The sequence below is a fragment of the Megascapheus bottae genome, chromosome 3, assembly GCF_031878675.1.
Source record: "Megascapheus bottae isolate mThoBot1 chromosome 3, mThoBot2.hap1, whole genome shotgun sequence".
In the NCBI taxonomy this organism is placed as follows: Eukaryota; Metazoa; Chordata; class Mammalia; order Rodentia; family Geomyidae; genus Megascapheus; species Megascapheus bottae.
The window spans coordinates 65,110,285-65,127,324 of record NC_143511.1 but is presented as its reverse complement, the minus strand read 5'-3'; the positions used below and the strand labels follow the sequence as shown (position 1 = coordinate 65,127,324).

At 38.9% G+C, this 17,040-nt stretch overlaps 1 protein-coding gene and 1 long non-coding RNA gene across 2 annotated transcripts in view; one reads left to right on the top strand and one right to left on the bottom strand.

The window, feature by feature from the left end:
* Positions 1-17,040, top strand: part of Grin3a (glutamate ionotropic receptor NMDA type subunit 3A) — a 151,666-nt gene that overhangs the window by 96,987 nt on the left and 37,639 nt on the right. The window contains exons 4-5 of the mRNA XM_090330354.1: positions 7,571-7,716; positions 15,719-15,834. Of these exons, the coding sequence (XP_090186480.1) occupies positions 7,571-7,716; positions 15,719-15,834 (262 nt within the window). The remainder of the gene's footprint in view (positions 1-7,570; positions 7,717-15,718; positions 15,835-17,040) is intronic.
* Positions 1-17,040, bottom strand: part of LOC150065705 (uncharacterized) — a 724,813-nt gene that overhangs the window by 686,090 nt on the left and 21,683 nt on the right. The gene's annotated exons all lie outside the window — the stretch shown is intronic.

Sequence of the window (17,040 nt, the reverse complement as noted above, 5' to 3'; positions counted from 1 at the left end):
AAAGACTGTAAAGTACTTAACAGAGAAAAGTATAAATAAAGAAAATAAAAATGACATTGAAAAAAAAAAGATCAGAGTCTGAGAAGTAAATGGAATTCACATTAGAAAACACAGGGGAGAGCCAGAGTAGAGCTTAATGGCAGGAGTATTTGCCTAGCATGCATGAAGCCCTGGGTTTGATTCCTTGGTACTGCATATCTAGTATGCGGAGTTCAAGCCCCAGGACTGGCAAAAAGAAAATGTAGACCTAATGAATCTACATCTTTTTTTTAGTTTCTCTGATTATTTATTTAAATTTTTTGAAGCCTGCCATTTAACCTCAGCTAGAGAGCTGGGGTTTTTCAGGCATGTGGTGATTTTTTTATTTTTTTATTTTTTCATATATTTTTTATTGTAATTAATAGAAGGGTTACATTATATTTGCCAGATAGGAGGTGCATTAAGCCATTCCCTCTAAAATCAGGAATGAGACAGGATGCCACTCTCTCCACTCCTCTTTAACATAGTTTTAGAATTCTTAGCCAGTGCAATAAGGCAAGAAGCAAGCATAAAAGGGATCCAAATAGGGAAAGAGGAAGTAAAACTTTCCCTCTTTGCAGATGACATGATTCTGTATTTAAAGAATCCTATAGACTCCACTCCCAAGCTCCTTGAGCTGATTCAAAACTTTGGAAGGGTAGCAGGCTATAAAATCAACCCTCAAAAATCAACTGCCTTCCTCTACGCCAACAGTGAGAGGAATGAGGCAACAATCAGGAAAGCAACTCCTTTTGCAATAGCCTCAAAGAAAATAAAGTACCTAGAAATTACCTTAACTAAGAATGTAAAGGACCTTTTTGATGAATCTACGTCTTAAAGAAAACCCACGAATAAATGTAACCCTCCTGTAAAGGATTCAGACACAAGTGACTAATACAAGTTCACAGAAAGCTTGAACTCTCCTCTGAACCTTGAGACTACTTGACATTATAGAATCCATAAGTTTTAAGAAGATAAAATATGATGGGAAGAGCTATGGCCTTATACCAACAGCATCCCATCCTATTGGGTGAGTTAAAAATAGCCCTTTCTACCCCATTCTAAAGGCCAGTGTACTAGGGTCAGTGACTGCATTCCATCTCTGACTTAAGTACCATCTTAGATAGACACAAAACATGCTCTGCATTAGAATTGCTGTTTCTCTGACATATCATCATATCTACCTAGAACACAGAAGCTTATTTCTTGAGCTCACTTTCATTTGTTTTGAGCCATTTCTCTGCTTTCTGAGAAGTATCTGTCTGATTGTTATCCATATGCTCCTGATAGATTTCAGCATTCCATTAATAGAGAACAATTCACATACAAATAGATAGTTTAACCTTAGATCTTTCCCCAAGGCCTGAAGAGGTTGACACAAATATAAAAAGAATTAGAAGACCTGGTGAAGTATTTAGCAAAAATTTTAAAGAAATGCACTCTCCCTCTCCCTCTCCCTCTCCCTCTCTCCCTCCCTCCCTCCATCTCTTCTTCTTCTTCTTCTTCTTCTTCTTCTTCTTCTTCTTCTTCTTCTTCTTCTTCTTCTCTCCCCTTCCCTCCCCCTCCCCCTCCCTCCCTCCCCCTCCCCCTCCCTCCTCCCCTCCCCCTTCCCCCCTCCCCTCTCTCTCTCTCTCTCTCTCTCTCTCTCTCTCTCTCTCTCTCTCTCTCTCTCTCTCTCTCTCTCTCTCTCTCTCTCTCTCGCTCAAATGCATTTAGCTCTTCGTATCATCCTCTTTCCTTGGTTCAGGTTTCCTGGACATCCCTGGCTGTTTGAGTTACACACAGCTGGACTGGGCTACTGGGTTGCATCAATCATTTATTGCATCCCTTTTTTTGGATTCTATATTCTGTGACTGCCAAGTAGCCCACTGTTATGTTCCATTAGAATGTCTCATATGGAAATTTTTTTTAAAAAAAGAATAATTTGTTTTGAAAGAATCAAGGGGGCAATTAAAGGAAAGAATAATTTTAAGAGAAAGAAAAGACAACATAAAGTGTGACAAAAGTATAACATTTGCATTCAAACGCATTTCCTGAAAGAAAATTTTCTCCAGTGATAATTCTCTTAAAATCCTCGGATCTACCAAACAATTCCTCTGTACCACACATGGATGGTGTTTTTGGTGGTGGTGGTCATCTTGTAGTGATGGTGGTGGTGAAAATAGTGGCAAATAAATTTTTGCTGTGTTTGTTAGTCATGGGGCTTGAACTCAGGGCCTTCTCTAAGCTCTGGCTCTGAGGCTGGCCTTCAAATCATTATCCTCAAATCTCAACCTTCTGAGGAGCTAGGATTATAGGTGTGGGCCACTGACACCAAACTTGTATCTTTGAAGCCTTATAAACATATGCATGAGAAAGGCATGAACTCACTCTCAGGGAAATGTATATCCAGCAGAGAAGAAAGATCTAACAAATCATCCTAAGTGTTATCCTGCTACATGAAACATTGGGGTATTATAGGAAGCGTCACTGGTGGTCTGACTTGGATGAAGGGCCACTGAAGGCCTCTTCAAGGGACAGACATACAGCTAGGCAAAAGAAATAAGAATAGGGTAAAAGATTCTCACACAAAGAAAAAAACTACATATAAGAGTTCTGATCATGGCCTCCAAGATAAGGAAACAAAAACCATAGAATGAATGACTGTTGCTCTTAATGAACTATGTTATCTCTCATCTCTTTTGCCATCCCTTGGTTATCTCATATTGTTACAATATTTCACCTTGTTATCTGATATATTTTATATGTGCTTAATTGGTTATTGAAATTGGATAGGGAAGGGGGGAAATCAAGATAAGCGGAGGGAGGGTGGGAGGGAAATAGGGACCATGTCATGAGAAAGAGTAGCAATGTTTGTGAAGTTATGCACCTTTTATCTGGTGAGTATAATGTTACCCTTCTACTAATCACAATTTTAAAAAAAAGAGTTCTGGTCATGGGGCTGGGATGCAGCTCAGAGGCAAAGGGCTGGTCTAGCAAGTGCAATGTCCTAAGTTCAATCCCCAGTACCCAAAAAAAAAAAGAGTTCTGTTCATACAAGACAGGTGTGTCAGAGTAACTGAGACAACTAGTTCATTCTTAGGAAGGAAGGGGAAATGGAGGAGATAAGGCTAAAGAAAAAGTAGCAACAAGATCATACTGAAGAATCTGATGTTCAGAGACCACGTGAGGATATCTGGGTTTCATTCAAATGCACCCTTGAAGGAGTACTGAGAGAGTAAGCACCGGGGTCAGATCTCAGTTCTAAGATGATGCTGAATGAGACGTAAGGAAAGCAAGGGAATGTGTGCAAGACAGAAAGATGGAGATTCAAATTAGAACAGTGATTGTGTTGCTAAAACACCTTTAAGCTAAAGTGAGTCCCACTCAGCTAACAAAATGCTGTCTTCACTGGACTCTGGTTACGTCTTATTTGCTAGAAGAAGTTTTCCATCCTCGGGACCCCAAAACTATTTCCTCTTAGAGTCATATGAGGCTAATTGTGAGAGTGGATGAGCAAGCAGCAGCAGAAGCTCATGAAATGGAAAAACATCAGAAACCAAGTCTTGCACTGGAAATTATGAGCCTGAACCTTCTGGCTTCCATTGAAACAGAAAAAAAAATAGGCCAGGAAGACTGGGTTTGCCTAGAAAATGGTTGATAGCCAATAAAAGTATTTCCACCACTAATATAAAGAAATACATCCTAGGAAGAAATTCTTTTCACATATAAGTCAAGAACATTGTAATTAATGACCCTATCTCTAATACAGGACTTATTTAGAAAGCTTCAATAGTATGCTATCCTGCTAGCACTGCTTATTTTAAATGGGATGACAGGAATTCTCATCTCCCCCTGGGTTCAACGGACCACTACTAATGAATCAATCATCAAACATTTTCTTGAGCAACTATATGATGAAAGCCATTGGGAATACATTGATGAATTAAGATAGACATGATTTGATTAACATAGCATTTTCAGTTAAGTGAAGAAGCTGAATCCATATATTCATCACACAACAAAAAAAACACACACAATTTTAAAACTACAACTGTATAAGTGCTGCATGCACTTATAAAAGGAGTAGACAAGAATTTAAGGAAATGATTACAAAACAGAGTAAGTTAAATGCAAGTTAAATGGGAGACAGGAAGGTAATTGTAAATGAATTCCTTGAGCAAGTATAGACTTCCTGCAAGCACCAGAGCTCACAATGGGAAATGGATAGACAAACGAATGGGACAGTCCACAAGGAAGGGGAAGTAGCCTGGATTAGACATTGCTAATTGGGAGAATTTGATCATTATTTGAACCATCTAAAGCTCAGCACTTTCACCTATAAAATAAAGAAGTAATATAAATCCTGCAAGATTCATTGTGAGTTTTACGATGAGTCCTTAGCTCACTGCCTGGTATATAAGCAGCAAATTTTATAAAGTTCTGACCAAGAGAGTGAGTATACTACGGAAGAAACAGTGGCCATAAAGGTCAAATGCTGAGTATTTTGGTCAGACTGATTGGGTATGAACCTCCTTGAGCAACTTATACTGGTTCAGTGATCTTGCATAAATGGCAAACTTTTTAATATTCAGTTTCTTTATGGTTAAAAGCAAGATAATGGAACTGTCTAATTCATAGGTTTCTTGAAAGGATTAAAGAAGATAATGTGCAGAAAGTGTGAAAGAGTATGGGACTAAATACCTAGGCTATATATTCTGTATATACAAGAAGCTGTATCTGCACAGATAAATAATCAATTTTTTTCCTGTTATCACTCTGATTAGGAGAAGGAAACAAGATAAGAATAGAGATTTCACATAGAAAAAATCTTGGTCTTTAAAAGTGAATAGGTGTTAAGTAAACAAAATGCTGATAAATGCTGCATTCAACCATAGGAAAGTGATGGCTATTGTGAAAATTGCAAGGAGAATATCAAGAAAAGGCCAGTATGTTCTTTCTAATAAGTGCCTTCACACTTGTTGTCACAAGTTGGAAGGCAAGCTGATGTGGCAGCGAGCAGTATAGACTCTGAAATCAACAGATTTGGTTCTCATTCACTCCCTACTGCTGCTACCTCGGTGATCTTAACACGTTACTTCAATTCATTGAACTTCAGCATACTAATCTTTCAAAGACCAAGTAGGAGAAGTGAAGCCATTATGGGGATTAGACAAGCTAATGTAAGTACGTGTTAAGTACCATGTTTGGCACATACTAAGCACACCATAAATGTTGGCTAATGTTATTGTTACACTGGCATACAGAGTTAGAACTTGTTGAGTGCATTTAGTAATTCCATTAAACACAAGTATAGGTACCATATATTATCTACTCCACAGTTGGGTATCCAAATATGTATCAAGAACAACCAGGTGATCAGAGTTCCCAGGTAACAATGATGACTGATATTTATCCTTGTGGCTCCTGTAACTTCACTGATATTTATCTTTCTGGCTCCTGTAACTTTGAGACTAGCCCTTCAATAAACATAGAGTGAACAAATGCATGATTTTGCTGATCTTAAAATTGTTTCCTATGATAAACATTACATATGTTTCTGTTAAATAATTCACAAATTAAAAGTACATATGGGGCCTGGAGTTTTGGCTAGAGGTAGAGTGTTTGCTTAGCATGCACAAAGACCCAGGTTCGATTGCTCTGTACCACATACATAGAAAAATGCCAGAAGTGGTGCTAAGGCTCAAGTAATAGAGCTTTAGCCTTGAGAGAGTCCAAGGACAGTGCTCAGGACCTGAGTTCAAGACCAGGAATGGAAAAAAATAAATAAATAAAACAAAATTTAAAAGTACATATATAATTTTATTGCTAGTGGAACAACTATTATTAATATCTTAATATATGTTCCCTGGTATGCACATGCATGTATATATATACATGATATTTATGAGGAATAATTGCGTTTAAGTATATATATATACATATATATATACCCACACATATATTTAATTTTTGTCGTGCCATATACAAGATTTTTGCATTTGTTATTGGTGCATTTACTTTTTTTGTCAGTCCTAGGGCTTGAACTCTAGGCCTGGGTGATGTCCCTGAGCTCTTCAGCTCCAGGCTACCACCCTACCCCTTGAGCCACAGCGCCAATTTCGGTTTTCTAGTGGTTAATTGGAGATAATATTCTCATGTTCTTTAATGCCTAGGCTGGCTTTGAACCATGATCCTCAGATCCCAGCTTCCTAAATAGCTAGGATTACAGGCATGAGCCACCACACCCAGCTCATTTGCTTTCTTTTATTAAGTTGATCTCCCAACACAAGTTTGACATTTCTATAAGGATGAGCTGCATATTGAATTGTTGCCGTGTTAGATTTTCAGTGTATAGCAAAACTATACCCTCAAGCATAAGGTATCTGTTGCATATTCATGCATTCTTACTTTGGAGATTAACAACTCCAAACTCTTTATTTTCAAAATAGCTCTGTATTATCTCCTTCCATGGAAGAAAATTACAAACACATATTCTTATAAAACGGTACCTAAAATGTCAAGAGCTTTATAACTTCATGAAGCAAATCCACAGATTCCTATTGCCAGTGCTTCAGATCAGAACCAACGAGACGAAATCTATCAATATGAAGCAGAACACAAATGGGCAACCACTGAATTAGAACAATGATGGAGAAAAGTATCACACTAAAACACTGCTGATACACAGGCTGTTTGAACATTTTCATAACATAGTCCAAAACCAGTTCACTGTTTTATCCGAAATAGTCCACATTTTACATTGCATGTTAATGATCTCCTCTATTTAGCAACATTCCATTCAGTTCATCATGACTATCCTTAGTGGCAGAAAAACCTCAGTAAGACTGCCACTGGAACTTCTCTCCTCACTTGCCAATGTTTCCACTGGGGATAGCTGCCATTCCTAGGTCTACTCCTCCAAGCTTCCCCTCCATTACACCTGGCTGCATGGCACAGGATTACTATCAAGAAAATATGCAAAAGGAATTGGCACTGGATAATGCAGCTACTTAAAGAAAAGTTAGCAATTCTCAATAATCCCCCAAATGCATTTAATACACTTACTATGCACTAAAACATGAAGACTGCTAAACATAAAAGGGATGAATTCATGACAACATTGGGTCAGGAATAGCATGATTCTCAGGGCAAAAGTTTTTACTTGGTCTCTGTGTAGTTCTAACCAAGGAGGATCATAATATTTTGTTTTATTTTCATAATTGCATATTTTAATATGCAATTTGTAATATGATGCTAATTCCATATACTGACTAGTACAGTTCTTAGAGAGCTCTACAAGGGTCTCAATGCAGAGCAAAAAAAAATTATAGTTTTCATAAGTTGTTCCCAGCTGTTTACTTCTGAAGACATGGCAATTAATGAATGTGAAAGCTGAGATATTAAAAAGCTTCTACCTACATCTGTACATTCCTAAATGGGTGATTTTTGCCCTTGAATGGTTGGAAAGGTCTGAATTAGCATTCAATTCCAAGGAATTGTACAAAAGGAAAGCTTTTCAATGATTATAAAAGTAACATATATTAAAGCTATTTCTTTTTCTCTCTCATAGTTGCACCATCCTTCTCAAGGCTTCCGCTTTGGAACTGTCCGGGAAAGCAGTGCTGAAGATTATGTGAGACAAAGCTTCCCAGAGATGCATGAGTATATGAGGAGGTACAATGTACCCGCCACCCCTGATGGAGTGCAGTTTCTGAAGTGAGTATCAACCTCTGAGATTCTAACAGTTCTCCTTGCAAGAAAAGGCATTTAACTACTGATGTACCTGTCCTTTTTTTTAAAGAATGATGAATGGTCAGTGATATCTCATACTCTGTGAGATCCAGGAGTCAGTATCGAATAGTATGCATTTCATTTACATAACCTAGATTACTAGTTACCTGAACCATCTCAAGTTGGCAGTAGCTTTGCTCAAAGAGCCAGTGTTATCATTAGTGGAGCAGATGGAGAACAAAGGAAATGTTGGCTTGGCATCACTCGAGAAAACACTGGTGCTGAAATGATCAAACACACAGGGAATGGGGCCAGGGGATAATGTGTCCCAAAGCAACCCTTTCCTTCAGGGTGAATCTCTACACCATAGAAGGACTCCTCTTGATTCACAGAAATGAAATTTATCAGAGATTTCCTGTAGCGAGTAAATAAAATAGAAGGCTGTGATTTCCATGCCTGCTCCCTTCTTACCAGAATTCATGAGAAGCAATCAAAGGCTATCACATTGCCATGGCAGATTATCAGAGCCAAGAAGGTTGGTATATGGCTGCACTTGTCTCCTCTTGCAGAGAAAAGGGAATATATGGCTCCCATCACACACCTCTAGATGAGAAGTGAATTGTCCTTGCTTTCCTGCCTGATGCTATCCAGACAATCCCCAGAATTTCCAACATCCAGAATCTGATTTCTCCAAGATCAACTGCAATAATCTTCCCATTGGACACAAAATCTTACCATCTCAACTTCTCCAACCCCCCAAAAAAGGGGGGGGAGAAAAAGGAAAGAAAGGAGTGTAAAGGGGAATGCATAAAGAATTCATGAGGATGCAGAGGCTTAAGTGCTCTAGTAATAATCCCTGTAAACAACTTTATGGGCTTTTAACTAGAGCTTGGAGAGAAAGCTGTGTGCTCTTAGATTTGCAAAGTTATGCATGATGTTTAAGTACTATAAAACGGCACTTTTAATTTTGCAAGAATGGCCTCTCTCTCCTCTCTCTCTCTCTCTCTCTCTCTCTCTCTCTCTCTCTCTCTCTCTCTCTCTCTCTCTCTCTCTCTCTCTCCCCCTCCCTCCCTCTCCCTCCCTCCCTCTCTCCCTCTCCCTCCCTCCCTCCCTCCCTCTCTCTCTTTCTTTCCCCCTCCCTCCCTCTCCTCTTCCTCTTCCTGCACCCTGACACAGTGTTTAAAGATCAGCTGTCCCCTAGATGCTCTTCTGTTTGTTTGTTTGTTTCTCCTTCAGGCAAATTGGTGGATGAAAGAATAAGATGTCAGGAAGATAGCAATGGCTCCCAATAGAGAACACTGATAACAACATGTCAAGAATGAGATGGAATTGTGCTGTGGTTCCTGGCAGTAACATTCCTCCCAGGGTATTCATTCAAGGATTCACCTGAGAAGGCCATCATCTCATGCTCAGGGCCTATTTTCCTCTAGCCTAGAAAGAGCCAATCATTTAAAAACCAGCCACAGTGAAGTAGCCCTAAAAGAAATAAAATCCAGTTAACAAGTACAGAGTCAAAATAGAACCAGATGTCTAAAATCTAACCAACTGTTTTAGGGCTGGATGAGAAACCATAATAGAAGAATATATCCCGGCTGTTTAAAGAACAGTTCATGTTCTAGCAGTACTCATGTGCCATGTGGTGTCTGGGAGAAAGTTAGAAATACAAACCATCTCAAATCTACTGTATCAGAATGCATGTTTGCAAGCTCCCCAAATAATTCAGGGATTGATGCAAAACAGAGCTGTAAGCAGAGCTTCGTGTTAATGCCTCCTCAGTTCTCTCTGGTTTTGCTATCAGTCTTCTCTGCCACTTTCCCTGTTTTCTCTTGCTATCTCTCTATTCTCTCTCTTTCCCTTTCTCTACCTAGTGACTGTTGAAACCACTAATTACCACTTCAAACACGCAGAGTCCTCCTATTAGTCCCCCTCCCTCATACCTACAAGGCACAGAGCCCCCCACCCCATCATCTGAGCAGGATGGGTGCCTGTGTGTTAACCGAACTTTGCCCTCTCGTGTACTAGACAGGCACTCAACCACTTGAAACCCAGGTCCCAGTTTCCTAACATGACACCTTTATCATAAATCCCTAAAATTTTTAACATCTTAATATATACATACCTTTTGTGGTATTCAATACGTTTTTACATGAATGCTCGAGAGAGAGAGAGAGAGAGAGAGAGAGAGAGAGAGAGAGAGAGAGAGAGAGAGAGAGAGAGAGAGAGAGAGAGAGAGAGAGAGAGAGAGAGAGAGAGAGGAGATACTACAATGGTAGAAACAATTCAAAGCCCTGCCAACTGCAACATTGATTCAGCCTCAGTCTAGAACAAATAATGCTAGGCTCATACTCCGCCACTTCCTCCCCAATGACTCAGAGTCCCAGAGGAAGCTCTGAGCTCATTGTTTCTTGCCTTCCTGTGAAACAGAAATCCATTAGAGCTAACTGAATATTGCAGTCCAAAATCAAGAATAGTTATTTAGGGATATCATTGATATTGGACCTTGGAAAAAATTGGTTCCAAAATAACTGCATTGAATTTCAATGTTTTTTCTATTGTCATACTGCTGGCAGGAATATTTGTGGAATGTTGGCAAATAGTTACTTGTTTCTAAGTAGCTCTCACAAGGTACATTCTGCCACTGAGGCAGTCAGACTGGACATTTTTATTTTATTGCCAAGATTCCATTAAGGTTCCTCATTATCAGCTCCTAGGAGATAATTCACACACACACACACACACACACACACACACACACACACACACACACACCCCATACCATTTATATGGGAGGTGCTTTCAATTTGTTTAAAGTTAAATGTGGGCTTTACTGTAGTTTAAATCCAACAGTCCATAGAAAAGGGGTTTCATTTTGAATTCCTTATTTCATTTCATTTTGGGGAAGACTAGGAGAAGGAAGGTTGAACACTGACACCAAAAGCATTTACCCTTTTTACAATGTATCCATGTGTTACCTAGACGAAGCTATCAATCCAAGATGTGTTTCCTGACGAGTGATGAATCTTATAACTGTCTGAAAACTGTCTTTTAAATTCTTATGAGTCCTAGCCATATTCTTCTCTGAGCTTAGAGGCAATTTCTTTGTGTTAAATTTGAACCGCCTCATTCCTGGTTTTAAGGGAGGAAGGACAAAGGTCAGATGGAATAGAAAAGAGTTATTTTCTCTGTAAAGCTGTTTGCACAGTGGATATATTAAAGACTTTATTGTAAAGGACATTATCAAGAAAGGGGAGAGGTGGGGAGAGGCAAGGGAAGGCAACAGGAGATAATAGGAAGGTGGATAAGATCAACATATATCAAATGTATAAACAAAAATATCACAATGAAGGCCAGGAGTGTGGCCTAGTGGTAGAGTGCTTGCCTAGCATGCAGGAAGACCTGGGTTTGATTCCTAGGTAGCATATACACAGAAAAAGCTGGAAGTGCTGCTGTGGCTCAAATGGTAGAGTGCTAGCCTTGAGGAAAGCCCAAGGACAGTGCTTAGCCCAGGACTGGCAAAAACAATATCACAATGAAAACCATAAAGTATATGTTCAAATGCAAAAAACAAAAGCATGGAGCTGATGGCTCACCCTTGTAATCCTAGCTATTAAGGAGGCTGATCAGAAGGATCACAGTTCAAGCAAAACCTAGACAAAAAGTTCACTAGACTTCATATTTTTTATAAGGCTGGAGGTGTGGTGAAGAGACAGAGCCAAAAACACATATGATGCTTTCTTAAGTGGATATATGTATATATATATATATATATATATACCACATCTATCCACAACCAATTTAAAATGAATGAAAACAAGCAATTGCCAAGGCAACTTCCTTTTGTTGTACCCAGAAACTTGAAGCCCCCCCCCCAATAGCCAGACACCAAAGGTCAATGTAAATTGCAATGAGTCGTTTATTGACGAACTCAAGCACGGGTCTCTGCGCAGTGATAGTCAAGTGCAGACCAGAGGCCCCGAGCACAAGATTACAGCCCCTTTTATACATTTTTTGGTAGGGGGAAGGCCCCAGCAAGTAATAGCAACAAATCAATACGCCACGCGGGAAATTTATACTATAATTCCATTAAATGATTGGTGCAATACAAAGCAGGAAAGGGGTCGTGGCTAATCATTGGTCACTCTAGCTGGCTATCATTTTAGGAGGATGGCTTTAGGCCAGATATGAGGCTAGGGGGAATCTCCATGATAACGGACTTGTGATTGGTTGACATTTGCCCTAGTTTGCTGGCCCTTACAAGTTTGACCTTGTAGGTACCAGATGGCTACTATCTCTAGCTCCCGGCTTGGAATGTGTATACTCCCTGCTAGAGTGTAGCTCAGTCTGGGACCCAAGGACAAATGGGTGGTTGTAGATTAGCCACAAGGACAGCAGTTGCATTTCTCAGGGTTGTAGCAAGCAGATATACAGAAGCAGAAAGGCAAGTTAAGGAAATACAAGTATAAACATACAAATGAATACAGGTATAAAAATACAAATGGCTAACATAGGTTTATAGAAAATATATAGATATTTTCTATGCTCTTCACTTTAAAAATCCTTCTTCCAAAAGACAGCCTCTTCAACAAGTAGTGCTAGCAGAACTGGTTAAGCAAATGCAGACAACTAAAGTTGGATCCTTCTTTGTCATCCTGCAACAGGATTAACTCCAAATGGGTCAAAGACCTCAAGGTAAAAGCAGATACACTGAAAACTTTACAAGGAAGAACAGGAGATACACTAGGTCTCTTTAGCACAGGTCGAAACTTTCTTAATAAGGACCAAGAAACACAACAAATCAGAGAAAGTCTGGATAAGTGGGACTGCATTAAACTGCAGAGCTTCAGTATGGCAAATGACATAGCTAGCAAATTAACTAGAAAGCCTGCAGAGTTGGAGAAGATCTTTACTAACCATACAACGGACAAAGACCTCATATCTAAAATATATCAACAGCTCAAAAAATTGAATCACTACAAAACTAATCTCCAAAGAAACAACCATCCCATTAAATGATGGGCCAAAGACTTAAAGAGAGTCTTCTCTGAAGAAGAAATAAGAATGGCCTATAGAAGAAATGCTCAACATCTCTGGCTATAATGCAAATCAAAACAACTCTAAGATTCCACCTCACTCCAGTTAGAATGGCCAGGATCAGGAAAACTAATAACAACAGATGCTGGAGGGGATGTGGCCAGGAGGGATCACTACTACACTGTTGGTGGGAGTGCAAACTCGTTCAACCACTATGGAAAGCAGTGTGGCAGTTCCTCAAAAGACTTAACACAGAGCTCCCCTTTGACCTAGCAATTCCACTACTAGGCATTTACCCACTCAGCCAGAAACAAGGACATACTAAATCCACTAGCACAAGGATGTTCATTGCAGCACTATTTACCATAGCAAAGATATGGAACAAACCCAGATGCCCCTCAGTTGATGAGTAGATAAACAAGATGTGGTATTTATACACAATGACATTCTATGCTGCTGTCAGAAAGAACAACATCGCCCCAATTGTTAGGAAATGGAAAGACTTAGAAAAAATCCTATTAAGTGAAGTAAGCCAGACTCAAAGGAATATAGGCTCAAATGGTTTCCCTCATTTGTCAAATTCAGTAGAAACCTTGGGCTCTCCTAGCAGAGATTTACAATAGAACAAAACCTAGATATATAAGGCCATATAGAATGATGCTAAATGAAAGGACCTGCAGGATATAGAAACAAAAGCCATATAACGAATGATTGTTGTCCTTAATGTACTATGTTATCTCTCATCTCTTTTGCTGTCCCTTGGTTATCTCATATTGTTACAGTATTTCACCTGGTTATCTGCTATAATGTATATATGCGTATTTGGTTAATTGAAGTCAGAGAGGGAAGGGAGGAAAGCAAGATGAGGGGCAGGGTGCGGGGAGGGAAATGGAGACCAAGACATGAGAAAGGGTATCAATGTATGTGAAATAATGCACCTTCTATCTGGCAAATATAATGTAACCCTTCTAGTAATTACAATAAAAAATATATGAAAAAAAAGAAAAGATGCAGGCCGGGAGTTTGGCCTAGTGGTAGAGTGCTTACCTAGTATGCACGAAGACCCAGGTTCAATTGCTTGGTACCACATACTTAGAAAAAGCCAGAAGTGGTGCTGAGGCTCAAGTGGTAGAGTTCTAGCCCTGAGAAAAATCCAAGGACAGTCCTCAGGCCCGGAGAGTTAAGCCCAGGACTGGCAAAAAAAAAAAAAAAGAAAAGATAAAACTAAAAAGTAAGAAGAGATTCTCTGGGATTCAAATCTAAGATCATGTATCTATAATATGTTATATATATTATATATGATGTATAATATTAAAATACGTATTATGTAATATTATGTAAGTATTAGGTAGATTATATAAAATTACATACAATGTATATTATATTACATTACATTATATTATGTGTATCTGTTTTCTTAAACAGGCAATACATATATTGTTCCTGAGATGGGCTTTGGGGATGAATTTATATTGCTTTGCTTAGCTGATCCTGGAAACAATTTTTTAAGTCCTCCTTATAGATTCATACAAGCATGTTTTTTTCTTCCTTTTCTTTTCTGGGCGTGGTTGACAAATTAAAGAGTCCTCCCCCCCAAAAAGTCCTTCTTCCATTATATAACTTGAGGGTAGGGACAAGAAGGGGAGAATGGGAGAAAAAACTAAGGCAGGTGTAACATTAACCAAGAGGCATTGTACTTATAATCTGAATTGTTACCCCTATGTACAACTACATTATCATCATCATCATCATCATCATAACAACAACAACAACAAAAATAATAATAATAATAATAATAATAATATAATGTAGAAGACAAAGAGAGGGAAGGGAAGGTAGCGGTTGGAGAAGAAGGGGGAAGAAAATGTCTTCCTTCATTTTCTTTTTAAGTGGGAACTCAGCCATGATGACACATGATATTTCTCAGGACTACTTCTGCGCTCACATTCCTACTCTGGGAAGACTGTTCAAAAATGTCCAAGGCACCTAATGGCAGCTTGAGTCCATGCTCCTTCACTTAACACAGACACATGACATGTTCCTTAAACTAAATGCTAGTGCAAGCACTTAAAGAGACCTTAGCTTTTTATTCCCTAAGAACATTATATCTCTTACAATTATTTCTTTAATATCAACTTCTAAATATGAAATGTCACCTGATTTTTGAAAAAATGCCAGAGATCATGATATTACAGTCAACAATCGTGTAATATTATGGTTTTTGTAAGTGATAAGTTGTATGGAGGGCTGGGAAGTAGTTCAGTGGCAAAGTACTTGCCTAGCAAGTGCAATGTCCTGGTTTTGATCTCCAGTACCAAAAAAGAAAAGACAAAAAGAAAGGAAAGAAAGGAAGGAAGGAAGGAAGGAAGGAAGGAAGGAAGGAAGGAAGGAAGGAAAGGAAAGAAACAAAGAGAGAAAGAGAGAGAGGTATAGGAAATTATTAATACAATACATAACAAAAAGAAGCTTATCTGTCTCTGTTGACCTAAGAGGAAAACAACTTTCTCTAATGCATCAAGTCACGCTGCCTTTTTTTTTTTTTTGCCAGTCCTAGGGTTTGAACTCAGGGCCTGAGCACTATACTTGGGCTTTCCTCAAGGTTAGCGCTCTGCTACTTGAGCCTCAGGTCCAATTCCAGGTACTGAGGAATTGAACCTAGCTCTTTGTGCATGCTAGGAAGGCACTCTACCAGTAGGCCACACTCCCAGCCCCACTGCTTTTCATACTGGATTTCGACGCCACAGGAGAGAAAGGTAGAGAAACCCATGGTAGAGAAAGCCTTTGTGCTCTTTCTGTTTCTCCCGCTCTGGAGTTGAGTCCACATATAACAAGCTTTTGCTACCATTATTTAATATCCAGATTTCTGTCCTCTCAACAAAAACCCACTTTCAAAATTAATGCTTCCTGCCCAGTAATGACTCATTTTTTACTTTTCTTCTCTTGGTCTTAAATATAGGAATGATCCAGAGAAACTAGATGCCTTCATCATGGACAAAGCTCTTCTGGATTATGAAGTGTCAATAGATGCTGACTGCAAGCTTCTCACTGTGGGGAAACCATTTGCCATAGAAGGTATTAATCAGTCTCTCTTCATTCACTTTTGCTCAGGAAGTGCTCAGTTTGCTAACCTAGCAAGTCACAAATGTCAAAGTCAGGGGCAAAAAGTGATTCATCTTCCCTTGTTTTCCTTTTCAGCTCATAAGCACTTAGCTATTAAGTTGCTGAAGTTAGGAATTTATTTTTCACTAGCTCAACAAATATTTATTTTTGCATTTGTTAGAACAGAAGAAAAAGAATAGCTTTGCAAATGATGTTGATTCTGATATCTGGGACTGGTGTCCATGAGAAGAGCAATTGAAATTGAATCAGTATTTTTTCTTTATGTTTTTGTTTTTCCTTTGTTTTTTGTTGTTCTTTTTGTTTGGTGTGTGTGTGTGTGTGTGTGTGTGTGTGTGTGTGTGTGTGTGTGTTTTCACTGCTGAGGATTGAAGCTAGGGCCTAGCACATGCTAAGAAAACTTTTCCCCATTGAACAACACCTCTACCCCCTAATCTTTTCTTTTAAATGACCAAACACTGTAATGAATCTGATACAAAAACTAGAAAGATTACATTTTCTAACTAGGAGAGCCTAAATAGATCTTATCTACCTCATTCATTTTATAGACAATAAAATCCTAAGGACAATAAATCACACATACATACCATACAACTAGACAATGCTTCTGGGATTAAAATTCAAATCTCATAGCTCCTGAGTAAGTGTTTTCTACTACTTGAAAAGTAAGTAGAAAAAAATTTACTCTTAAGATTTAGTACTCTTTAGACTCCTAAGAAACTTTCTAGGGCCCCCAAGTTTGCCTCTTTCCCCTCACTGGTAGCAATTTTTCTTTTCAACTAGATCAACCCATCAATCAAACTTCAGGACCAATGGAGGAGTGCTTTGTCAGTTCCTTCTCTCATTCTCCAAATGACAGCTGATATATGAAGCTAATAGTTTGAACCAGCAAACTTCACATCTCCCAATTCCCAGCTTTCCCTCCCAAACAGTACAAGCTAGCTCTCAAAACAGCCATGCTAGCTTGTCACAAAACACTTGGGTTTAAGACAATCCCACAGGGATACCAAAGTCCTATTTTCAGAAATCTGTACTTGCTGGAAGTTAACTAGAGTATCAAGTCTCTTCTGATGCCTATTTCCCAACCATAGTTGGTCTCTCTTTTTTCCCCCTCAATATATTTTCTTTATTTCTCTTTCTTTTCTTTTTATTTTTGCTCAT